The following is a 26,654-nucleotide window of genomic DNA, read 5'->3' as shown; positions in this document are numbered from 1 at the left end:
ACCCTACACCTCCTCCCCCCTTTTCTCCCTCCCATCTCTCCCACCCCACACCTCCTCTCTCCTTCCCTCCTCCCATCTCTCCCACCCCACATCTCCTCTCTCCTTCCCTCCTTCCATCTCTGCCACCCCACACCTCCTCCCCCCTTTTCTCCCTCCATCTCTCCCACCCCACACCTCCTCCCTCCTTCCCTCACACATCCTCGCTCCTTCTCTTTTCTCTGTCCCATCTCCAGAACCCAGATGCATAAGTCTCGTACCCAGAAGAGGACTGTGGCGATGGATGCCCAGGGTAAGCATGTGCACCTGGAGCGGCTGGACGACACCCCAGAGACCCTCCAACCCGATGCCCTTCAGCAACACCTGCACTTGCTGCTCCAACGCTATTGCGCCAAGGAGGAGGAGGGAGGAGAGAAGGAGAAAGAGGAGGAGAGGAGAAAGAAGAAGTGATGGGCTTTTTTGATTTGCTGGCTTAGTTGTGTGTCTTCCCTTTTGGCCTCGCCCCCCATGCTACATAAGCCTCCTATCCACAAAAAGCCTATGAAGTCTTGTAAGCTAATCTCTACCACAACTCTAACCCCTCGGTGACCCCTAACAACCCTTAACCTTTACCGCCCAGCCAGACTTCCCCTGCTAAAGACACTGGATTGCGTTTTGGTTTCAATTTGAGTTTTTCCCTTTCGTGGCAATTCTTATTATTTTTGGGGGCTTTTGACTTGTTTCCAGTTTTTTTTTGCTCATTTTGTGACCAAAGATGGCACCCCCTTTCTCGTCGGGTGACTTAGAATATTTTTTTTGTCGTTATCCTTTTGTTTGGTTCTTTTAGTTTTTGGCTGCTGTGGTACAATAAAAAAACAACACAAAAAAATGCAACGAATGAAAACAGCTACAGGAAACGTATGAAGAGGGTGCACCTCGCACATTTGCCTCATGTAGAGGCCTCTTTCTGAAGGAACGATTGTAAACATTTGTAAATAGAGAAGACTGGTAGAAAACAAAACAAACAGCAATTCAAAAGCATTTGTTATATTTGTCCCACGGTACCTGCTGTACGTGTACCAATCTGGTCTGAGGTCAAAGGTGAAGGGTCTTAACAAATTTGACCCTTTTCATCCGACTATCAAGAGATTGTTACATAGGAGTCAGTTGTCATAAACAGTTTTGGAGAGATACTGTTTTAAAGGAGTGAATGCCATAGTCTTTCATCAAGGACTTTTGATTCAGATAAGCGCAAATACGCTGTGATCTGAACCCCCATTTTACTGAAGCAAATCATCCCCATATAACCCTCCACTACAGTTCAGTTTACAAAGTTGGCTCAAGGTGGTTATGTGTGTAATGATGTGGTGTCGTTTTTTTACATGAGCTTTGTGAACACACGTTCAGCCCCAGCCCCAGGTACTGTCCCCATCTCCCTGTTTTTCTCTGTCTGTTTCTGTCTCATGGGTGTTGTGTAGTCAAACTTCCTTCTGAGCAGTGCATCAGACTGCTGCCACCTATGTGTGTGTGTGTGCATGTGCGCGCACGTATGTATGTGAGTGTGTTTGTGTGTTAGTTCATAGTATCCTCACCGACATTGCGACCTGCCATTTGCGAAAGAAATGATCTAGAATGTTCTCTTTTCTTGTCCTTCATGTACGCGCTTTTATCTTCCATTACTACACCTATAGGTCATAACACTAGGTACGTCGCCCCTCCTTCCCTCCCATCACTACACCTATAGGTCATAACACTGGGTACGTCACCCCTCCTTCCCTCCCGTTACTACACCTATAGGTCATAACACTGGGTACGTCGCCCCTCCTTCCCTCCCATCACTACACCTATAGGTCATAACACTGGGTACGTCACCCCTCCTTCCCTCCCATAACTACACCTATAGGTCATAACACTAGGTACGTCGCCCCTCCTTCCCTCCCGTCACTACACCTATAGGTCATAACACTAGGTACGTCGCCCCTCCTTCCCTCCCGTCACTACACCTATAGGTCATAACACTGGGTACGTCGCCCCTCCTTCCCTCCCGTCACTACACCTATAGGTTATAACACTAGGTACGTCACCCCTCCTTCCCTCCCATCACTACACCTATAGGTCATAACACTGGGTACGTCGCCCCTCCTTCCCTCCCGTCACTACACCTATAGGTTATAACACTAGGTACGTCACCCCTCCTTCCCTCCCATCACTACACCTATAGGTCATAACACTGGGTACGTCGCCCCTCCTTCCCTCCCATCACTACACCTATAGGTCATAACACTGGGTACGTCGCCACTCCTTCCCTCCCATCACTACACCTATAGGTCATAACACTGGGTACGTCGCCCCTCCTTCCCTCCCATCACTACAACTATAGGTCATAACACTAGGTACGTCGCCCCTCCTTCCCTCCCATGAGTCACTTGTGCGTGCCATCTCACCCCTGTTCATTTCCCTCCTATCAATGACTTTGATTAAAGGTATACTCAGCGATATGACGTAGATGCAGAAAGTTAACATAGTGGGTCAATTTCCACAACAACTAAGAGCGTTGAAGCGTGAGGCTCAACTTCTCTGCTGTTTTGGTCCTGTGGCTACCACTCTGTGAACAGCGTGAAGCGAACCCGTGCACATGCGCAGATACTGTGTGTGACTGTGTGAGAGCGAAGTCTTGCATCTCGCTCATCTCAATATCTGCGGTGCTTCTCGTGGCAACCTCATTTCATTGAGTGTACCTTTTTAAGCCTGTTAAGATTGTACAAGCAAGTATGGGACAGAGAGAGACCAGTGTGCTGTAGTCGTTCTGTTTTATTTGCTGCTGTTGGTTTATGGTATCCAATAAATGGTGATAAGATGGAAAGATTGGCACATCAGTTTCTGACAGATTATTTTTGGTCTGCTTCGTGTTTGCGTGTCATAGTAGCGTGGAGATAGAAGATCCTTTATCATTGGCTCTTTTACATGCATTATTTCTTGCTCAATGGTATGTTTCCACAATCTTGTTCTGAGGGCAGATTGGTTGGATGGCCAAGGAACGGAGCTTGAGCTATATGATTGGTTGGATGGGGCCAAGGGGTGGAGCTTGTGACAGGTGAAAGTCAAATGAGAAAAGCAACGTTAGTGGTAGGTTGGTGGATGGATGAACGAATGGTGTTAAACGCGGTTTGCGACATTAACGTCCCTGGTTCAACTCCCCATGCGTCGCTTCTTGTTTCCTAAACTAACTTCATCTTACTTTCTAAAAATGTTTTTACCCCTTTTTCTCAGTATCCAATTGGTAGTTACAGCATTGTCTCATCGCTGCAACTCCCGTACGGACTCGGGAGAGGCAAAGGTCAAGAGCCATGCATCCTCTGAAACATAACCCAACCAAGCCACACTGCCCACTTAACCCAGAAGCACCAATGTGTCAGAGGAAACACTGTACACCTGGCGACCATGTTAGCATGCACTGCATCTGGCCAACCACAGGGGTCACTAGTGCACAAAGACATCCCTGCCAGCCAAACCCTCCTCTTTCCCAGACTATGCTGGGCCAATTGTGTGCCACCCCATGGGTCTCCCAGTCGTGGTCAGCGGTGACAGAGCCTGGACTCGAACCCAGAATCTCTAGTAGCACAGCTAGCACTGCCTTAGGCCACTCATTACTTGAGAAAGTAAACTGTTCATCATTTTTTTGGACTGGTTAGATTCAAAAGACCAAAACTTCCAGTTCATGGGGTGTACCTGAGTGGCAGAGGGTGTAAGACATAGGTTGCCATACAGAAGGTGCCTAGTTCAAATCCCGGTGTAGCTTTTATTTCCTTCACATTTCTTGCCTAAACGTTCTGCCCTCAGAACAAGCTCTACTGTTAAATACCATCCAAGCAATATCATTGTGATTTTGGCCCCCACAGACTTGCAAGGCCTATTCATTTCAACTGGTATACATGGGGGTGGACTAAACACTGAGCAGTCTTCTGCAGATTACATATTTGCCAAGTTTAATTTTGTTTCTACGTATTTATTGATGTCCAGCCATGCTCCTCCTCTCCTCCTCCAGTGGGCGGAGACATGAGTGTGTTTTATGTGTGTGTTTGTGTGAGTGCAAGTTGAAGATGGGAAAGGGAATTTCAATTAAAACTCTTCGACCGATAAGTTGCCATTGTACGCAAGGCTTCACATGAATTCTGAAACGCTCTAGAAACCATGACTGAAACAAATGCAGAAACCAAAAACAGAACTGACATGGATGTACTGTAATCTTGGGCTGGCTGGCTGAAAGCATCGTTGGTGTTATCTGTGGTACAGACTTTATCTATGTAAGCTATCTAATATTACGGTTCATCACTTTGCCAATTTACTTTGTGTGATCAAAATAAAAGAAACAAAAAAGTAATTGTCAAAAAAGTGCATTTGATTTGATGAATCCGCATCTTGTTTCCATGGTGATAACAATATTACACATATATAAATATCTATGAGGGCATGTATTAGTTATGAAGTTAATAAAGGAGGGAAAAGTCTGAATGGCTAACATGGTATAGCGGCTACAGTGTACGTGGCAGAATATTAAATTGTACATGTGTCAAATGTGTGTGGTGTGGTTGTCATTTTTACTAACCATGCTTTGAAGGATTACACTACAGCCATTAGAAGTAAAATGTAAACTTTTTTTTAAATGTATTTTTTTATTACAGTGATCACCTCACAAACTTTAAGCTATGGGCAAAGTGACATGGAAATAAGAGATTTGGCAGAAATCACATTTCTTAAACATTTATCAGTCCTTTCTCATCATGGCAACAATATACACTTTGTCCCATAGTACAGTTCAACGTAACTTTAAAAAAATGATTGTGTTGTCTCACCCTTCCTGTAGGAACAAATCATAAATGGTGGAAGTAACAGTTCTTAACACCACAGTGGATATCCTAATGGCAAACCTACTCAAAGCCTTTAATCCCAAGTGTTGTGTAACTAAATATTCTAGGTTGACCTTGATTCAATTTTACTGCATCTCTCCCTTACATTTCCATCGGCAAAACCAACCTAATCACCCATTTATGAAAATATCTACCAACTAGGAAAAACTGACCAGAACAATGTGATCCCATATGACTGTATCCCTTCTCAGTATAAAACATTGTGTGTTGCAACTTGTCAAGTAGAGTAACTAACACGCAGGTGTCAGTGGTAAAAGTAGCAAGTAAAATGTTATTTGTCTTCCATAGGTTCTTATGCATGGACACGGGGTTGGGGAGAGAGGAGATGGTACAGACTAAAAAAAACAGACAACCGTTCGCTATACATAAAAGGGTCAATAGTTCCAATAAAATTCACATAATTATCATCATCATCCTTATGAAAATATCATGATTGGACTTTAAAACAGTGTTCCATATGTCATACGATGGCTTTGAGTAATACAAGTGAAAGAATGATCTATAGTTTACATTCTATCATTGAGAATTCTGTCACATTGCGATGATGTAGACGCAAACGCATATCATAAAACATAGGATACCATTTTCCCTTAACATAAACTGTCAATAAAAATTCCCAGTAATCATACTTAATATTGAGCCAGTTGAGAACAACTTGAATTGTTAAAAGATTGCAAACTAAGCTCATATTTAAACAGTTTAATATTCCAGAGTTTAAGCAAAGATATAGCGATTCACGTCAATCACAAGTCTATACATCACCAAAACAAAAGCAAGCTCATGTTTGTCGTTCACTTATGTTCTTAGATTTTTCTGCACAAAGACTGACATTTAAAGAAGGATTGACAGACTGCAATGTAGGTTTAAGGCTAAACCTATATCATTTCAGTTATTGGGATTGATGTGTAATATTCAGATATGAATACCTTGATGAGTTTGGTGTTGGTTCACCGCATGTTCCTGACACTGATAATATTGAAGATTGAACATTTTCCCATGGCATTCAAACTTAAAACATGTTCAAAAAGAGGAAATCATTGTTTCAGAATAAAAAATAAAAAAACATGTTTAGTTATAAATGTCCTGCGATGAGACAGAAGAATGCGATAAAACAACAAACATTTTCACTCTGAAATGATCAAATATAAAATTATATCGTCAAGATTGTTGTGTTTTTCCTTTTCATATTTTGCAAGAAGAATCTTCAGTTCAGCATCAACGATATGTAAACAACACTCTGAGATGGCAGAGTTGGGCCGGGATTGGATGAGGATGTGACAGACACTTGGTAGGCGGGGTCCATAGATCAGCAACAGCTGCAGGATAGGGAGTCATCTCAACTGCAATACAAAGATAATTTTGTAATTAGTAACTTGTGTTGTATTGTCAAAATATGTGTTTGAGGCTGGAGAAAGACCAAAGCGGAAACAAAGCAGACCAAGCTAGCTACATAGCTCCTGTATAAAGCAGGTCTGGTGGGCTAAACTGCAGTAGTTGCTCCACTAAAAGTTTTGCGATTATGCTGCGGGACTTAGGTCATTTGTGGTTTAATACAGTACCCTGCGTCACCAATTCATTGCTCCAGACCAGCACAAGGGGGAGTTAGAGCACTGATTATGCTTTTGGGTCCTGCGATGTCTCTAACTGACAATGAATGAGCGACATAAACCTAAATAGAAACTGATAATTGTGCAGGACTTCAGTATTACTTACTAAAACTGTTGTTACACTAAGGTTTTTATTATTTTATTTTGCTCTTACTGTAGTACTTTAGGCCACTCCCGACCGGTCACGTTGTACAGCGCTTGAGTGGCGCAACGGTCTGTGTTGCTACAGATGATGGTTCAATACCCGTGCCGGCCTCAACTTTTTCCTCGCTCATTTTACGTTATTTGAAAACGAAATCTCCAAAATATTGTTATTTTTTTAAACAAAGGAGATTATTATTATTAATTTAGAATGATATAAAAGCCTGTTGGATATTCTCACAGATATATTATTAACCCTGTTAGTAGCAGGACAATATATATTGGTCATGGCTCCTGAGTGGAGCACAATGGGATTGCCTTGCAGTTCTCCAGCTGTATCCACTGAAAGCACCCGAGGTTCAAGGTACGGGGGCAGGGGGCACGGGATGAGCCACAGAGCCACGCACAGAAGACGGATCTAGCCCATGGGGAATGGAGGAGGAGGAAGGCGGAGAGGGTGGACCCCCACCCCGCCACACTGGGTAGCACAGAGCAACACTTTATGGGGCATTGCACTAATAATGGCGCGACTAGGGAAACGTTCCTGCTGTTCTTACTGCCAGTCTGCACGTTGAAACCAAAACCATGTAACTAATAAATGGCATCTTTATGCTTTCGTTAATAAAATAATGATAAAAATACTCTTTCATAATGCCGATGTTTATTTAGTTATGGGTCCATAACAAATTTCTATGGGAATAAAAATCACTGAATTACAGAAATATCCTCCAATCCTCTATAGTCCCTGTGCCCAAGAACACAAAGGCAACCTGCCTAAATGACTACAGACCCGTAGCACTCACGTCCGTAGCCATGAAGTACTTTGAAAGGTTGGTAATGGCTCTCATCAACACCATTATCCCAGAAACCGTAAACCTACTCTAATTTGCATACCACCCAAACAGATCCATAGATGATGCAATCTCTATTGCACTCCACACTGCCCTTTCCCACCTGGACAAAAGGAACATTTATGTGAGAATGCTATTAATTTACTACAGCTCAGCGTTCAACACCATAGTACCCTCAAAGCTCATCACTAAGCTAAGGATCCTGGGACTAAACACCTCCCTCAAACTGAATCCTGGACTTCCTGATGGGCCGCCCCCAGGTGGTGATGGTAGGTAGCAACACATCTGCCACGCTGATCCTCAACACTGGAGCTCCCCAGGGGTGCGTGCTCAGTCCCCTCCTGTACTCCCTGTTCACCCACGATTGCATGGCCAGGCACGACTCCAACACCATCATTACGTTTGCAGACGACAACAGTGGTAGGCCTGATCAACGACAAGACAGCCTATAGGGAGGAGGTCAGATACCTGGCCTGGTGGTGCCAGAATAACAACCTATCCCTCAACGTAACCAAGACTAAGGAGATGATTGTGGACTACAGAAAAAGGAGGACCGAGCACGCCCCCATTCTCATCGACAGGACTGTAGTGGAGCAGGTTGAGAGCTTCAAGTTCCTTGGTGTCCACATCAACAACAAACTAGAATGGTCCAAACACACCAAGACAGTCGTGAAGAGGGCACGACAAAGCCTATTCCCCTCAGGAAACTAAAAAGATTTGGCATGGGTCCTGAGATCCCCAAAAGGTTCTACAGCTGCAACATCGAGAGCATCCTGACTGGTTGCATCACTGCCTGCGTTGGCAATTGCTCGGCCTCTGACCACAAGGCACTACAGAGGGTAGTGCGTACGGCCCAGTACATCACTGGGGCTAAGCTGCCTGCCATCCAGGACCTCTACACCAGGCAGTGTCAGAGGAAAGCCCTAAAAATTGTCAAAGACCCCAGCCACCCCAGTCATAGACTGTTCTCTCTACTACCGCATGGCAAGCGGTACCGGAGTGCCAAGTCCAGGACAAAAAGGCTTCTCAACAGTTTTTATCCCCAAGCCATAAGACTCCTGAACAGGTAACCAAATGGCTACCCGGACTATTTGCATTGTGTGCCCCCCCCACCCCCTCTTTTATGCTGCTGCTACTCTCTGTTTATCATATATGCATAGTCACTTTAACTATACATTCATGTACATACTACCTCAATTGGGCCGACCAACCAGTGCTCCCACACATTGCTAACCGGGCTATCTGCATTGCGTCCCGCCACCCGCCAACCCCTCTTTTACGCTACTGCTACTCTCTGTTCATCATATATGCATAGTCACTTTAACCATATCTACATGTACATACTACCTCAATCTGCCTGACTAACCAGTGTCTGTATGTAGCCTCGCTACCTTTATAGCCTCGCTACTGTATATAGCCTGTCTTTTTACTGTTTTATTTCTTTACTTACCTATTGTTCACCTAATACCTTTTTTGCACTATTGGTTAGAGCCTTAACCTGTTGGGTCTAGGGGGCAGCATTTGCACGTCTGGATAAAAAAAATGTACCCGATTTAATCTGGTTACTAATCCTACCCAGTAACTAGAATATGCATATACTTATTATATATGGATAGAAAACACTCTAAAGTTTCCAAAACTGTTTGAATGGTGTCTGTGAGTATAACAGAACTCATTTGGCAGGCAAAACCCTGAGACATTTTCTGACAGGAAGTGGATACCTGATGTGTTGTATTGACTTTAAACCTATCCCATTGAAAAACACAGGGGTTTAGGAATATTTTGGCACTTCCTATTGCTTCCACTAGATGTCACCAGCCTTTACAAAGTGTTTTGAGTCTTCTGGAGGGAGATCTGACCGAACAAGAGCCATGGAACGATGATGTCCCATTAGACACCTGGCGCGCGAGTTCATGTTGGGTACCCTCGTTCCAATACGTTATAAAAGAGTATGCATTCGTCCACCTTGAATATTATTCATGTTCTGGTTAAAAAAGGCCCTAATGATTTATGCTATACAACGTTTGACATGTTTGAACGAACGGAAATATATTTTTTCCCCTCATTCATGACGAGAAGTCCGGCTGGCTTACATCATGTGCTAACGAGACGGAGATTTTTGGACATAAATGATGAGCTTTTTTGAACAAAACTACATTCGTTATGGACCTGTGATACCTGGAAGTGACATCTGATGAAGAGAATCAAAGGTAATGGATTATTTACATAGTATTTTAGATCTCCCCAACATGACGTCTAGTCTGTATCGCAACGCGTATTTTTCTGGGCGCAGTGCTCAGATTATTGCAAAGTGTGATTTCCCAGTAAGGTTATTTTTAAATCTGGCAAGTTGATTGCGTTCAAGAGATGTAAATCTATAATTCTTTAAATGACAATATAATATTTTACCAATGTTTTCTAATTTTAATTATTTAATTTGTGACGCTGACTTGACTGCCGGTTATTGGAGGGAAACGATTTCCTCAACATCAATGCCATAGTAAAACGCTGTTTTTGGATATAAATATGAACTTGATAGAACTAAAAATGCATGCCTTGTCTAACATAATGTCCTAGGAGTGTCATCTGATGGAGATTGTAAAAGGTTAGTGCATCATTTTAGCTGGTTTTATGGTTTTGGTGACCCTGTCTTTGACTTGACAAAACATTACACACAACTCTTGTAAATGTACTGTCCTAACATACTCTAAATTTATGCTTTCGCCGTAAAACCTTTTTGAAATCGTAAAACGTGGTTAGATTAAGGAGATGTTTATCTTTCAAATGGTGTAAAATAGTTGTATTTTTGAAAAATTTGAATTTTGACATTTATTTGGATTCAAATTTGCCGCTCTTGAAATGCACCTGCTGTTGATGGAGTGCACCACGGGTGGCACGCTAGCGTCCCACCTAGCCCCAAGAGGTTAACCTGTTAGGGCTAGGGGGCAGTATTGACACGGCTGGATAAAAAAACATACCCGATTTAATCTGGTTACCACTCCTACCCAGTAACTAGAATATGCATATACTTATTACATATGGATAGAAAACACCCTACATTTTCTAAAACTGTTTGAATGGTGTCTGTGAGTATAACAGAACTCATTTGGCAGGCAAAACCCTGAGACATTTTCTGACAGGAAGTGGATACCTGATGTGTTGTATTACCTTTAAACCTATCCCATTGAAAAACACAGGGGCTGAGGAATATTTTGGCACTTCCTATTGCTTCCACTAGATGTCACCAGCCTTTACAAAGTGTTTTGAGTCTTCTGGAGGGAGATCTGACCGAACAAGAGCCATGGAACGATGATGGCCCATTATACACCTGGCGCGCGAGTTCATGTTGGGTACCCTCGTTCCAATACGTTATAAAAGAGTATGCATTCGTCCACCTTGAATATTATTCATGTTCTGGTTAAAAAAGGCCCTAATGATTTATGCTATACAACGTTTGACATGTTTGAACGAACGTAAATATATTTTTTCCCCTCGTTCATGACGAGAAGTCCGGCTGGCTTAGATCATGTGCTAACAAGACGGAGATTTTTGGACATAAATGATGAGCTTTTTTGAACAAAACTACATTCGTTATGGACCTGTGATACCTGGAAGTGACATCAGATGAAGAGAATCAAAGGTAATGGATTATTTACATAGTATTTTCGATTTTAGATCTCCCCAACATGACGTCTAGTCTGTATCGCAACGCGTATTTTTCTGGGCGCAGTGCTCAGATTATTGCAAAGTGTGATTTCCCAGTAAGGTTATTTTTAAATCTGGCAAGTTGATTGGGTTCAAGAGATGTAAATCTATAATTCTTTAAATGACAATATAATATTTTACCAATGTTTTCTAATTTTAATTATTTAATTTGTGGTGTTGACTTGACTGCCGGTTATTGGAGGGAAACGATTTCCTCAACATCAATGCCATAGTAAAACGCTGTTTTTGGATATAAATATGAACTTGATAGAACTAAAAATGCATGCATTGTCTAACATAATGTCCTAGGAGTGTCATCTGATGGAGATTGTAAAAGGTTAGTGCATCATTTTAGCTGGTTTTATGGTTTTGGTGACCCTGTCTTTGAATTGACAAAACATTACACACAACTCTTGTAAATGTACTGTCCTAACATACTCTAAATTTATGCTTTCGCCGTAAAACCTTTTTGAAATCGTAAAACGTGGTTAGATTAAGGAGATGTTTATCTTTCAAAGGGTGTAAAATAGTTGTATGTTTGAAAAATTTGAATTTGGACATTTATTTGGATTCAAATTTGCCGCTCTTGAAATGCACCTGCTGTTGATGGAGTGCACCACGGGTGGGACGCTAGCGTCCCACCTAGCCCATAGAGGTTAAGCAACATTTCTTAAAAATCAGTCCCATATACTATGTTCTTACAAAAAAGGTTTTAAATTCTCTATTACAGCCAATATTGAAGGCTATCGAATGCTTCTCAAAGATGTCCTCTGGTGGTCAAACTAGCACTAACTAGCATTAATGGTAACAATGGTTGGCACTTAAATAACGTCTGCAATACGCTGCAACTTTTAAAGGACTGTAGCTAAGATGGGCTGAGCTACAGTCACCAACTTTGACTAGCTAGGGATGATCAGGGCTAAACAGGAACCAAGTCAGACCACACTACATACAGTAGCAGGCTAGTAGCTACATAGTAGACACCACACTACATACAGTAGCACCTAGTAGCTACATAGTGGAGACCACACTACATACAGTAGCACCTAGTAGCTACATAGTGGAGACCACACTACATAAAGTAGCAGGCTAGTAGCTACAGTTGAAGTCAGAAGTTTACATAAACTTAGGTTGGAGTCATTCAAATTCGCTTTTCAACCACTCCACAAATTTCTTGTTAACAAACTATAGTTTTGGCAAGTCAGATAAGACATCTACTTTGTGCATGACACAAGTAACTTTTTCAAAAAATTGTTTACAGACAGATAATTTCACTTATAATTCACTATATCACAATTCCAGTGGGTCATAAGTTTACATACACTAAGTTGACTGTGCCTTTAAACAGTTTGGAAAATGCCAGAAAATGATGTCATGGCTTTAGAAGCTTCTGATAGGCTAATTGACATCATTTGAGTCAATTGGAGGTGTAGCTGTGGATGTATTTCAAGGCCTACCTTCAAACTCAGTGCCTCTTTGCTTGACATCATGGGAAATCAAAATAAATCAGCCAAGACCTCAGAAAAAAATGTGTAGACCTCCACAAGTCTGGTTCATCCTTGGGAGCAATTTCCAAATGCCTGAAGGTACCATGTTCATTGTACAGACAATAGTACGCAAGTATAAACACCATGGGACCACGCAGCCGTCATACCGCTCAGGAAGGAGACGCGTTCTGTTTCTTAGCAATGAACATACTTTGGTGCGAAAAGTGTAAATCAATCCCAGAACAACAGCAAAGGACCTTGTGAAGATGCTGGAGGAAACGGGTACAAAAGTATCTATATCCACAGTAAAACGAGTCCTATATCGACATAGCTTGAAAGGCCGCTCAGCAAGGAAGAAGCCACTGCTCCAAAACCGCCATAAAAAAAGCCAGACTACAGTTTGCAACTGCACATGGGGACAAAGATTGTACTTTTTAGTGAAATGTCCTCTTGTCTGATGAAACACAAATAGAACGGTTTGGCCATAATGACCATCGTTATGTTTGGAGGATAAAAGGGGATGCTTGCAAGCTGAAGAACACCTTCCCAACCGTGAAGCACAGGGATGGCAGCAGCATGTTGTGGGGGTGCTTTGCTGCAGGAGGGACTTCACAAAATAGATGGCATCATGAGTGAGGAAAATGATGTGGATATATTGAAGCAAAATCTCAAGACATCAGTCAGGAAGTTAAAGCTTGGTTGCAAATGTGGGTGATTGAACGTGGGTGATTGAAAGATGAACTGCTTTACCGGTCATCGTGGTAATACTATGAAAGTTTAGATGCCAATCACCATATAAATTCAAAGATGAAAAAGCCTGGAAGGAGGAGAGATGACTAGAAATGATTCGGTTGACCGTTTTATGTGTGGATTAATTGTCGGAGTAGAGGACCATGTGCATTTCAGGTAAAATAACAACTCAATGTTTATATCCCAGGACAAATTAGCTAGCAACAGCAAGCTAGCTAAATAGGACAAATTAGCTAGCATGTGCAAGCTATCTTGCCAAATTGCCATACATGTTTAATGCTTTTCGACCTGTCCCCAAATTAATGTAATTGGTTCAGAGTTTGTTTTGATATTTTAACTTGCGTGTCGTGATCGTGTTTGGTGTAGGGGGACACAATACATTTATGCACGATGGCGCACACGCGCAGCCGGTTTGGGTTCCGTGTAAGACAGGGAATTTTTACTAGGATTAAATGTCAGGAATTGTGAAAAACTGAGTTTAAATGTATTTGGCTAAGGTGTATATAAACTTCCGACTTCAACTGTACATAGCGCAGACCACACTACATAAAGTAGCAGGCTAGTAGCTACATAGTGCAGACCATACTACATACAGTAGCCCCTAGTGCAGGTGGAGCCGATACAAGACAGATACAGGACAGATACAGGACACGGACTGTAAGTACATCGTTCTTAGCCAGGTAGGGATGAGGTTCAAAGAAGAACCAATCCAGCTACATAGCTCCACAATGAATTCAGCTAACCAAGACAGCACTGAGCGAGCACCTCTAGTCACCTTACTTGGCGGGCACAGTGGGTGAGCCGGAGCGGTGGAAGTGGATGTTCTGCCACTTGGCGTCACGGCGCTGCCAGATGCGTGTCTCCTCTGACTGCATGGTGCGCGGCATGCCGCTGGTGTCCATGTACTGGGTGAGGCGGATGTAGGCGATGCACGCCGCGTCTTCGCCGATCAGGTGCACGTGGGGGTTGAGCAGGATGGTGTGGACGGGCCCTTGCTTGCTCCTGGACAGAGCTGGATGAGAGAGGGGAGATGGCGGGAAATGGATCAAATCAGTACACAATCAAGGTAATTAATGCTTCTACAGCCATTGGTTTTCATATGGCTATGTGTTGATCTTTAATGCTATGAGTGCATAATGGGATGCAGGTGCTATACCGTTCTCAAAGTAGAACTTGTGGAAGTCAGTTCCCTCCACTAGGTTTCCCAAGGCCTCTGGTTCAAAGGATGTCAGGCCAGGATCACAGATCTTCCTGTGGGAGAAAACGGGGAACACAACACAATGAAGATCGGAATGCATATGTTTTTTTGAACGGTGTAGTGTTAAAAATCCCAAATCACTAACGTGTAGGCTTCAAAGTCTCCATTGTTGATGGCCTCAATCAGCTGCTCAGTCACTTTGATGATCTCCTGCTTACGAGCTGACGGAGGGCAAGAGACAGAAATTTTTTTTACATTTTCACAGGTTGCCTAAAACTGTCCCACAGTCATAGGTGATTAGAGTAAGACACCCCTGATGTGTTGAGTCATCTAGTGAGTCTCTGTAGAGATGTTGAGGGATTTACATGAACCCAAGTAGTGGTAGCAATGCAGCCCAAAACACAGCCAAGAGGTCCAGGGGCAAAGGGGTGTATTCATTACGGCGATTCTGTTGCAAAACATTTTGCAACAGAAACAGTTTAAACTAAAAATGTTTTGCAATGAAAACTAGTGGACAAATTCAGGTAGGTCCCTCCCCGCTTAGTTCTGTTTGCTCTTGTTTGGTTCTTAAAAATGGTCAACGGTTTTCTTTGCAAGACAATGAATAAACCACAGGTTCACTACTTCCACACACACACACACACACACACACACACACACACACACACACACACACACACGGGAGAATCAGTGTGTTTCACCATCATTACCACAGATAACACAGACAACATGATTTCATTACCTCGCAAATTACGTAGGCAAGCTAAGAGACAATGAATGTAAAGAAAAACAAGGTTTTGTGGTTTAGCAAATCTCTTATTGTGCTCAACAACATGAATTTGAGGTAGATGTCAAATGGAATGGTAGTGACCCATAGAAAACATGCATCAAAACTTAGTCACAAAAAAAGAGAAAGATCAAATGCTATTCTCTCAACTCTTTACCGTCGACACCTTGGTCCCCTTTGACACTTTCGATCGACGTGACTGACAGAACACAAAGGAGGCAAATAAGAAACATTTTCCCTCAGTTCTCAGGAGATTGTTCACCAGTGGCAGAAAAATACTCCAACGTTTACAGATATAGACCGAGTGAAAGACCAACAACACTCCAGCTATGTCTTACATTAGCCATCAGTGATTGGCTACTAGCCTGGCAGCTAGTCTGATACATCTGAAAACAAGGTCAGTTTACTCAACGAGTTCTTTGACATTTTGCTGTCGCACAGTCCAACATGTACAAACCCGCCAACAGATCACTGACAGACCTTGCTCTCTAGCAGTCTGTTTGCTATGAAGCAACACTACTCCTCCCCTGTAGGTGGACAGCGTAATCTGTCCCTCTGATAACACACAACAGCACACGGCAGGAAAACAAAGCTGCTTTTCGCTGTTGATTATTATCTAAACAGAAGTAGATCAACGTCACTTGAGACTCAACACACACACAACATTGTTTTATGTTTGCCATCTCTCTTTTTTAGGGGCCAGTATTACTCTTTAACATGTTGCTTCCTATGAGGTGCTGTATACTGAGCGCTGCACACACACCTGTTTAGATCCCGAGGAGCAGTAATAAGAGGTTAAACTGATCCTTGGTTCTGACAGGCATCTCAGACAGAGAAGCTGAGTTTGGAGCTTCTCTCTGGCTCTGACCGTCTGCCTCTGTCTGAGCCTTGAAGGTTCATATGACACACACACACACACACACACACACACACACACACACACAAGCTGGGAAGGAGAGCTTCTGAATAGGCCAGCTCACTCAGCACTTCTCCACCAAACGCAATCCACTTATCAAATGTGCTGTCAATGTAGAGACATTAACGGTCAACGAAACCATCCCGTTCCTGGAAGTCGTCAGTGCTGTCTGTGCAAAGAACAACCTCGATCCAAACTAGTCCTTAAAGTATACTCAATCTCATTTAGACTGTTCACTGTCAACCCTGTAGCTGACGACTTTGTCTCACCCTCTCCGTACGCATCAACACAGCAGTAATATTTTCTAAGCCCAATTTAGGTGTAATACATTGCTAATGTATTACTGTATGCATTTACAAAGACTTATGAGGAGACAGTGGTGATAAACTCAGTCCTGGCTACACCATGACCTCCAGAGGGCAGCACAGTACACACATAGTGGACGCCTGTATGGCAGACCGGTGCTGAAGCAGAGCCTACTGTAATACCTGGCCAACGTACAGCGTGCAACCTCAGAAAGACAAGGGCTACTTTTCAGTAGCTTTCTTTCACAGGGTTCCATGACAAACACTAAGAGGTTTGTATGCCTTTGTTTAGTCTTTGGTAATGAGTGCCAGGAACAATGAGGGAACTATTTGCATTTATAGTCACTCACCGGGTGCACCAAATGATCCTAAAAGTCATATCCTAAACAAATGTGGACTTCCAATGATGCATATCTGATAGCGGTCAAGACGATATGAAGGGAGGTTGAGGGATAGTGAGGCCTAGAGGGCAATGGGAAACAGTTCTGGTTCTGCCCTCTCCGCTCTGGGTGAACTTGCACTGCATGTGGCTGGGGCCCAGGCTAGGCAGGGGCCCGAGGGGGTGCAGAGGCTGTGGCCCCTAAGTGTGGGTGACAGGATGGACAGAGAGTAAGACCACAAAGGAGGTGGTGAAGAGGAGGAGCAGGTAGCAGGTGACCAGGGCCCTCAGAACATAGTGGCATAACTCCTCCCTACTGGGCCAAACACTGGGAGAATACCAGCAGAAGGATGAAGAGGAAGATGAGGAGGAGTAGTATGAGCCTGAGTGCCCCCGCCAGAAGAGAGGGGAACTTGGGGAGGAGGGACAGGAGACTAGGATAAAGGGGGAGGGGTGACGAGGGACATTGGTATGAGAGGTAGGTGGATGGATGGATGGGTAGGTGGGTGGATGGATGGATTTAGAAAAAAAATGTAAAAATAAGAACAGATATAGCCCTTGGTTCATTCCAGACTTGACTACACTTGACCAGCACAAAAACATCCTGTGGTGTTCTGCATTAGCATCGGATAGCCCCCACGATATGCAACTTTTCAGGGAAGTTAGGAACCAATATGCACAAGCAGTTAGCAAAGCAAAGGCTAGCTTTTTCAAGCAGAAATTTGTATCCTGTAGCACAAACTCCAAAAAGTTCTGGGACACTAAAGTCCATGGAGAATAAGAGCACCTCCTTCCAGATGCCCACTGCACTGAGGCTAGGAAACTGTCACCACGGATAAAGCTACAATAATCGAGAATTTCAATAAGCATTTTTCTACAGCTGGCCATGCTTTCCACCTGGCTCTCCCTATCCCGGTCAACAGCTCTGCACCCCCCACAGCCTCCCCCATTTCTCCTTCACCCAAATCCAGATAGCTGATGTTTTGAAAGAGCTGCAAAATCTGGACCCGCTCTTTTTAAAATTATCCGCCGCAGTTGTTGCAACCCCTATTACTGGCCTGTTCAACCTCTCTTTCGTATCGTCTGAGATTACTAAAGATTGGAAAGCTGCCGCTGTCATCCCCCTCTTCAAAAGGGGGAGACACTCTAGACCCAAACTGTTACAGACCTATATCTATCCTACCCTGCCTTTCTAAAGTCTTCGAAAGCCAAGTTAAACAGATCACTGACCATTTCGAATCCCACCGTACCTTCTCTATGCAATCTGGTTTCCGAGCTGGTCATGGGTGTACCTCAGCCACGCTCAAGGTCCTAAACGATATCATAACCGCCATCGATAAAAAGACAATACTGTGCTGCCGTCTTCATCGACCTGGCCAAGGCTTTCGACTCTGTCAATCACTGCATTCTTATTAGCAGACTAAACAGCCTTGGTTTCTGAAATGACTGCCACGCCTGGATCGCCAACTACTTCTCAGATAGAGTTCAGTGTGTCAAATCGGAGGGCCTGTTGTCCGGATCTCTAGCAGCCTCTGGGTTCAATTCTCAGGCCGACTCTTTTCTCTGTATACATCAATGATGTTGCTCTTGCTGCTGGTGATTCTCTGATCCGCCTCTACGGAGACGACACCATTCTGTATACTTCTGGCCCTTCTTTGTACACTTAACAAACCTCCAGACGAGCTTCAATGATAAACAACACTCCTTCCGTGGCCTCCAACTGCTCTTAAATGAAAGTAAAACTAAATGCATGCTCTTCAACCGATCGCTGCCCGCACCTGCCCGTCCGTCTAGCATCACTACTCTGGACGGTTCTGACTTAGAATATGTGGACAACTACAAATACCTAGGTGTCTGGTTAGACTGTAAACTCTCCTTCCAGACTCACATTAAGCATCTCCAATCCAAAATTAAATCAAGAATCGGCTTCCTATTTCGCAACAAAGCCTCCTTCACTCATGCGGCCAAACATATCCTCGTAAAACTGACTATCCTACCGATCCTTGACTTCGGCGATGTCATTTACAAAATAGCCTCCAACACTCTACTCAGAAAATTGGATGTAGTCTATCACAGTGCCATCCGTTTTGTCACCAAAGCCCCATATACTACCCACCACTGCGACCTGTATGCTCTCGTTGGCTGCCCCTCGCTTCATATTCGTCGCCAAACCCACTGGCTCCAGGTCATCTATAAGTCTTTGCTAGGTAAAGCCCCGCTTTATCTCAGCTCACTGGTCACCATAGCTGCACCCACCCATGGCACGCGCTCCAGCAGGTATATTTCACTGGTCATCCCCAAAGCCAACTCCTACTTTGGCCACCTTTCCTTCCAGTTCTCTGCTGCCAATGACTGGAACGAATTGCAAAAATCACTGAAGCTGGAGTCATATCTCCCTCACTAACTTTAAGCATCAGCTGTCAGAGCAGCTTACCGATCATTGCACCTGTACACAGCCCATCTCTAAATAGCCCACCCAACTACCTCATCCCCTTATTGTTATTTATTTTTTGCTCCTTAGCACCCCAGTATCTCTACTTGCACAATCATCTTCTGCACATCTATCACTGCAGTGTTAATTGACAAATTGTAATTATTTTGCCACTATGGCCTATTTATTGCCTTACCTCCCTAATCTTACTTCATTTGCACACACTGTATATAGATTTTTCTATTGTGTTATTGACTGTAAGTTTGTTTATCCCATGTGTAAGTCTGTGTTGTTTGTGTTGCACTGCTTTGCTTTATCTTGGCCAGGTCGCAGTTGTAAATGAGAACTTGTTCTCAACTGTCCTACCTGGTTAAATAAAAGGTGAAATACATTATTATTATTATTATTATTTTTAAATGTCGTCACCGGGCGAGTGACACTTGGGGACTCATAGGGTCCTGTGTGTTGGGTTTCTGCTTCAGAATGCGTTGTGGCCAAAAACATGGTTTGTTTATTGGGAACATAAAAATGGGTGAGACGATGTCCAAAATCTTTTTTCAAAACACATCCTACAGTCTTCAACTCCTACACACAACGTGATGAAACGACTACCGTATAAAATGGCCAAATTAAATGCCTTCATCTTTCAAAAAAGCAGCTGCCAAAGATAACAAAGTGAATATGAAATTGACGAGCCTCTAGCTGCACATAAACATAAGAAACACCCACACGTGTTTAGTAGAGCGACCGTTACATACATCCTTGACCCAGCAGTAATCATCCGTCAGGGATTGCAAACGTGGACACAAAGCGACACTGAAATGCTAAGAAACCTTAATTTACTTTCCACACAATGCCGCCGTAGCACAGTAGATAGGAGTCCTAGGACATCCTGGTGCTCTCAAATGGGTTTTGTGACAAAGGGACAATTGTTCAAAGCAGGTAGCTCATGAGATTGCCTGACCATATGTCTTCCTACTCTCTCAGATTTTCAAAGGGGCCTTTTAAGGTCTAGAAGGGGAAGATTCCTTCTGGTGATTAGGGTCTTGTCACACTCCCCAGATGGTATGATGGAATTATGAGGTAAAATCTTCCATTTGAAGTGGGAGGTGAACAAATTACTATCTGTAATGGTAGAGTGGAGACACACACACTGTTCTGGCTCAGCGGACCATCAGAGCAGCAGCGAGATGGGAAATCATGCGTGGCAGCAGAGCCTGATTCAGCTCCCTAAACGACCATTCTGTCCACACCATGGTAGAGTCTCTCCTCGGGGTCCAACAGCCGTTCCATGTATTTTAACTATCGTACAGCTAGCACACCTGATTCAAATTCTAAACTACATTCCATGTAGTAATGTGGATAGACGTAACATTCCATGTAGTAATGTGGATAGACGTAACATTCCATGTAGTAATGTGGATATTCCATGTAGTAATGTGGATAGACGTAACATTCCATGTAGTAATGTGGATGGACGTAACATTCCATGTAGTAATGTGGATGGACGTAACATTCCATGTAGTAATGTGGATGGACGTAACATTCCATGTAGTAATGTGGATGGACGTAACATTCCATGTAGTAATGTGGATGGACGTAACATTCCATGTAGTAATGTGGATAGACGTAACATTCCATGTAGTAATGTGGATAGACGTAACATTCCATGTAGTAATGTGGATAGACGTAACATTCCATGTAGTAATGTGGATAGACGTAACATTCCATGTAGTAATGTGGATAGACGTAACATTCCATGTAGTAATGTGGATAGACGTAACATTCCATGTAGTAATGTGGATAGACGTAACATTCCATGTAGTAATGTGGATAGACATAACATTCCATGTAGTAATGTGGATAGACATAACATTCCATGTAGTAATGTGGATAGACGTAACATTCCATGTTTGGAGGATGGCAGTGCATGTCTAAGGACTGAGATCAGAAGATGAAGTGAATTCATTTAAATGAAAAAGCCAAATGAATGGATGCCTGGATAAACAAATGCATATCTGATGAATTCACATGCAAGAAAAACTAAAATGGTAAAAATAAAAATGTGAATTTTAACAGCCAACATATTCATGCAAAATCAGTAGCATAACAACATGCAATACATGGAGCCCTAACGCTGAAGAATCATGAGTTACACTACATGCTAAGTCAGGGTTGCCTGCCCCTGTGCTAAGCAAACACCTCAGTGCTGTGTAAATAACATATTACCTTTCACTTGAGCTAACACAGTGAGCTAACACAGTGCTACTAGCCTAATACAGGTGGCTAGCCCTTCATGCTAGGGACAGAGCAGTTTGTTTATTTTTGTAGTCGTTTGTGTGCTCCTACCTTTCACATCCTCATCTTCCATGGTGGTGTTAGCACTCTCGCTGGACTCCTGTTGGACAAGAACAAACAGAGAGCAACAATGAACACCTGCCGGATGTGGAGACTGGATTAAGCGTGAGCACAGGATAAGTGATGTACTGTCAGATGGGGGATTTTTCTATTTTTTTGTAGACGGGACCGGTGGTCCGTATTGACCCCGTTCTGGGTCTGGATGCGGACTGCGGTCCGCCAGCTGAGTATGGGGGGGATCTAGGGCATACATTAAGGCACCATGCATATCAACAAAGTTTAGTAAATAACACTAACTAGAAAGCACAATATTAGCAAAAACCTCTACACTCGCAAAACGACAGTCCTATTTAATCACTACCTTGTTTCCATCAGTTGGGTTGTGGAGAACAGTGGTTTGAGGCTCCTGATTCATGGAGAGGAAGAGGGGGAGGAGGAAGAGGAGTGTGAAGAAGAAAGGGGATAAATAGACAGGAACTTGATGTGGTAAACAGTTGCCCAGATGATCTATTCCCATGGGTCACATTTCAAAGAAGTGTTGAGTAGTCAACTTGGTGCCCTACGACATTAGAACAAACAGCCAAGCAACAGCCAAGGACGGGAGGTGTACAGCAGTAGCAGCATGTTAGTCACCAGGCCCTTCCTGGATATAAACTACAGGAAAAGGTTTGAGGTGTGTACAGCCAAGGCATGCAGTTCACCTTCAGTCCTTACTTCAGGCCAGTTGTGTGTACGTACTGCATAGTGAGTAAACATCAATCTGGCTTTGGCAGGCCCCATTTCTCACATGTAAGAATACATAACCACATCACTCTAGAACAGGGATGGGTAAACGGCCGCCGTTTGTAACTCAGTTAGGTCTCAACTTACTGTTAAAGTGAGAATAGTAGAATACACATGGTGCAATTTCTCTCTTGACATGTCAGCCACTAATAGTCACTCAATTAGCCCATGTCAGCTAACATGTTTTAGATTGTAAGATAGCCTAGCAGCCATCTATCTAGACTTAGTAATCATGGTTGAATTACCAGCCAGGGGCCCCCCCATTGATTTAGTTAGTCAGTCTCACTCAGCTATAATATAATAAACTGCAAACATTTCTCTCAGCACCATGGCAAAATGTGTAGAATTGCAGGAAATGAATAAAACGTTAAAAGTATCTCTGCCGTCAAGAGGGAGGCTGCTAAAATGTTTTGCTCACAATGTGCTGGGGGGGGGGGTGGTGTATGCTATTAGATAGCCCCATGGTTATTAGATATGGAATTGAATGAAAAACAAAGCTATTGCAATATTTTGTATGAATTCCTAAATGGTAACCTTATACTTGTGCTGTGGGCTGGATAAATACAGGACAGGCCTCTTGGCTGACCTGACCTGTGTAACATGCCTAGATTAGACCTGGGTAAATGTGTGAGCCAACGGGTGGGCTGCCTGTCATAAGGAATGCCATCGCACAGCCATGTTGAAGCTCATGTGTGGTGACACGGGTGGCACTATCAGAACAATCTGCCTTAGGATGTCTTTCTCTGAGAGAGAGAGTGTGTGAAGTATATTTTAGGATGCACGCCCAGCCAGCATGTCTCGTTGGTTTCCCTGGTAACTTGGGGAAAGATTCAGTGGATTAACAGTAAAAACAGCAGGCCCAGGGTGCACAGTTCTTCACACACACAGAAACATGCAATGCCGAACTAGAGGCCATCCCAAACAAAAATACACAAAGTTCAAGTGCACATACCAACCGCAATGTCTAACCACAGTATAAGGAAATGTCTGTGTATGATACAAATAACATGTGTTTATAAAGTAAACAAAAATGCAATATTAAGAGGCATCACTGGCAGCAAAACAAGGAGAGACATTGTTAGAGTGAGCAGCCCAAGCATGAAGGATGACAGAGACAGACAGACAAACTGACAGGCAAGCAGGCAGGCGTGCAGACAGACAGACAAACTGACAGGCAAGCAGGCAGGCGTGCAGACAGACAGGCAGAGTACCAGAGTGGGGGGCTCTTTGGGGCTGGTGACTACATTGGTCTTGTTGTTGATCTAGATAATGAGTGGATAGAGAGAGACAGAAACAGAGGTAGATTTCAGGAACAAGGACTAATGCTCCAGACAGGGAGATAGACAGGAGAACAATATCAGCATACATTTGTCAGGAACACAGGGCTGCAAGAGAGAAAATGTTAAGAGTAAAGTCTCGCCTGCAAGTCTACGGGTATTACCATGAAAATACTCTGAAGGGTAGAAAGTTAAGGGGGACAAAGTAAGTTCATTAGACATCTGTTAGTTCCATGCCTGTAGCAACGCCTCATTATTCTGCAGAGCATTATGCAAAATAAAAAAAGCTGGCAAAGGACTTCCTCGCTGAAACAGAACTTGAAACATTAAAACAGTCGTAAACTTAAAATCCTATTTTGAAAGCGATTAGCTGTCCCGCGTGACTGTTTGCAGGTTTTTCAGGAAGAGAAAATAGCCTAATTGCGGCTATTAACACAGTTTATAGCGGCCTTGAATCTAATGAATTAGTGCTATTGTGACTACTAGAGAGGAGAAATAAAAAGCCAGAAGAAATGCAATTATCCACTCAAACGATGTCATGACATCCCAATGGTTTTTGGTTTTCTTGTTAACATGAACATCATCAGGACTACCTGGTATGATGACTCCTTGCTGTCCCCAGTCCACCTGGCCGTGCTGCTGCTCCAGTTTCAACTGTTCTGCCTGCGGCTATGGAACCCTGACCTGTTCACCGGACGTGCTTGTTGCACCCTCGACAACTACTATGATTATTATTATTTGACCATGCTGGTCATTTATGAACATTTTAACATTTTAACATTTTGACCATGTTCTGTTATAATATCCACCCTGCACAGCCAGAAGAGGACTGGCCAAAAAACTGCTCAAAAAAATAAAGGGAACACTTAAACAACACATCCTAGATCTGAATTAAATAAATAATCTTATTAAATAATCAATGGAAATCCAATTTATCAACCCATGGAGGTCTGGATTTGGAGTCACACTCAAAATTAAAGTGGAAAACCACACTACAGGATGATCCAACTTTGATGTAATGTCCTTAAAACAAGTCAAAATGAGGCTCAGTAGTGTGTGTGGCCTCCACGTGCCTGTATGACCTCCCTACAACGCCTGGGCATGCTCCTGATGAGGTGGCGGATGGTCTCCTGAGGGATCTCCTCCCAGACCTGGACTAAAGCATCCGCCAACTCCTGGACAGTCTGTGGTGCAACGTGGCGTTGGTGGATGGAGCGAGACATGATGTCCCAGATGTGCTCAATTGGATTCAGGTCTGGGGAACGGGCGGGCCAGTCCATAGCATCAATGCCTTCCTCTTGCAGGAACTGCTGACACACTCCAGCCACATGAGGTCTAGCATTGTCTTGCATTAGGAGGAACCCAGGGCCAACCGCACCAGCATATGGTCTCACAAGGGGTCTGAGGATCTCATCTCGGTACCTAATGGCAGTCAGGCTACCTCTGGCGAGCACATGGAGGGCTGTGCGGCCCCCCAAAGAAATGCCACCCCACACCATGACTGACCCACCGCCAAACCGGTCATGCTGAAGGATGTTGCAGGCAGCAGAACGTTCTCCACGGCGTCTCCAGACTCTGTCACATGTGCTCAGTGTGAATCTGCTTTCATCTGTGAAGAGCACAGGGCGCCAGTGGCAAATTTGCCAATCTTGGTGTTCTCTGGCAAATGCCAAACGTCCTGCACGGTGTTGTGCTGTAAGCACAACCCCCACCTGTGGACGTCGGGCCCTCATACCACCCTCATGGAGTCTGTTTCTGACCGTTTGAGCAGACACATGCACATTTGTGGCCTGCTGGAGGTCATTTTGCAGGGCTCTGGCAGTGCTTCTCCAGCTCCTCCTTGCACAAAGGCGGAGGTAGCGGTCCTGCTGCTGGGTTGTTGCCCTCCTACGGCCTCCTCCACGTCTCCTGATGTACTGGCCTGTCTCCTGGTAGCGCCTCCATGCTCTGGACACTACGCTGACAGACACAGCAAACCTTCTTGCCACAGCTCGCATTGATGTGCCATCCTGGATGAGCTGCACTACCTGAGCCACTTGTGTGGGTTGTAGACTCCGTCTCATGCTACCACTAGAGTGAAAGCACCGCCAGCATTCAAAAGTGACCAAAACATCAGCCAGGAAGCATAGGAACTGAGAAGTGGTCTGTGGTTCCCACCTGCAGAACCACTCCTTTATTGGGGGTGTCTTGCTAATTGCCTATAATTTCCACCTGTTGTCTATTCCATTTGCACAACAGCATGTGAAATTTATTGTCAATCAGTGTTGCTTCCTAAGTGGACAGTTTGATTTCACAGAAGTGTGATTGACTTGGAGTTACATTGTGTTGTTTAAGTGTTCCCTTTATTTTTTTGAGCAGTGTATATTCAGCATGCATGGAAACAAAAATTAATGACCGGTTAAAAATAGCTGCCATTTCTGCTGGACTCCTGCGATAAACCTGAAATAATCCTTCAAATGCCGTATGCTATACTTTCAAAACACGCCGAAGACTCGGCTGCCGATTTAAAGAGAGATTTTCTAAACCTCCTACAGCGGTTTAAACTGCCAGCCATAAACACCTTGGATACCTCAGTGTTTTTTCAGATCATGTGTCAAGTAATGCACCTGAGTATGTGACTTAAGTGTTTTAGGATTAGCATTTGGAGAGAGAGAGGAGCTGGAGGGTTGGGGGTGCGGAGATGAGATGCCAGGGGAAGGCAGACACCGATACAGGGGCCAGACAAACAGCCAGCGTAGTAGTTTGACACTGGGCCCAGGGTGTAGAAACAGAAAC

At 43.7% G+C, this 26,654-nt stretch overlaps 2 protein-coding genes across 39 annotated transcripts in view; one reads left to right on the top strand and one right to left on the bottom strand.

Moving 5' to 3' along the window:
- The window catches only part of ank2b (ankyrin 2b, neuronal), a 329,543-nt gene extending 324,992 nt beyond the window's left edge, over positions 1 to 4,551 (top strand). For all 26 annotated transcript variants that reach the window (XM_014206567.2, XM_014206568.2, XM_045721528.1 and 23 more), the window contains one exon: positions 234 to 4,551. In XM_014206567.2, the coding sequence (XP_014062042.2) occupies positions 234 to 447 (214 nt within the window). In that variant the 3' untranslated portion in view covers positions 448 to 4,551. The remainder of the gene's footprint in view (positions 1 to 233) is intronic.
- A 66-nt stretch (positions 4,552 to 4,617) lies between these two features.
- Positions 4,618 to 26,654, bottom strand: part of LOC100380644 (calcium/calmodulin-dependent protein kinase type II delta chain) — a 117,247-nt gene continuing 95,210 nt past the window's right edge. For 5 of the 13 annotated variants that reach the window (XM_045721539.1, XM_014206572.2, XM_014206579.2 and 2 more), the window contains 7 exons: positions 23,814 to 23,864; positions 22,181 to 22,225; positions 21,811 to 21,859; positions 14,789 to 14,864; positions 14,602 to 14,696; positions 14,221 to 14,457; positions 4,618 to 6,244 (listed from right to left, as the gene is read on the bottom strand). In XM_045721539.1, coding sequence (XP_045577495.1) covers positions 14,222 to 14,457; positions 14,602 to 14,696; positions 14,789 to 14,864; positions 21,811 to 21,859; positions 22,181 to 22,225; positions 23,814 to 23,864 — 552 coding nt within the window. In that variant the 3' untranslated portion in view covers positions 4,618 to 6,244; position 14,221. Of the gene's footprint in view, positions 6,245 to 14,210; positions 14,458 to 14,601; positions 14,697 to 14,788; positions 14,865 to 21,810; positions 21,860 to 22,180; positions 22,226 to 23,813; positions 23,865 to 26,654 lie in introns of all 13 variants that reach the window. The other 8 variants (XM_014206583.2, XM_014206584.2, XM_014206585.2 and 5 more) reach the window with 4 other exon arrangements.

This window comes from Salmo salar, chromosome ssa07 (assembly GCF_905237065.1).
Source record: "Salmo salar chromosome ssa07, Ssal_v3.1, whole genome shotgun sequence".
In the NCBI taxonomy this organism is placed as follows: Eukaryota; Metazoa; Chordata; class Actinopteri; order Salmoniformes; family Salmonidae; genus Salmo; species Salmo salar.
Note: the sequence above shows the minus strand (reverse complement) of the source record. Positions and strands in the feature narration are given on the sequence as shown.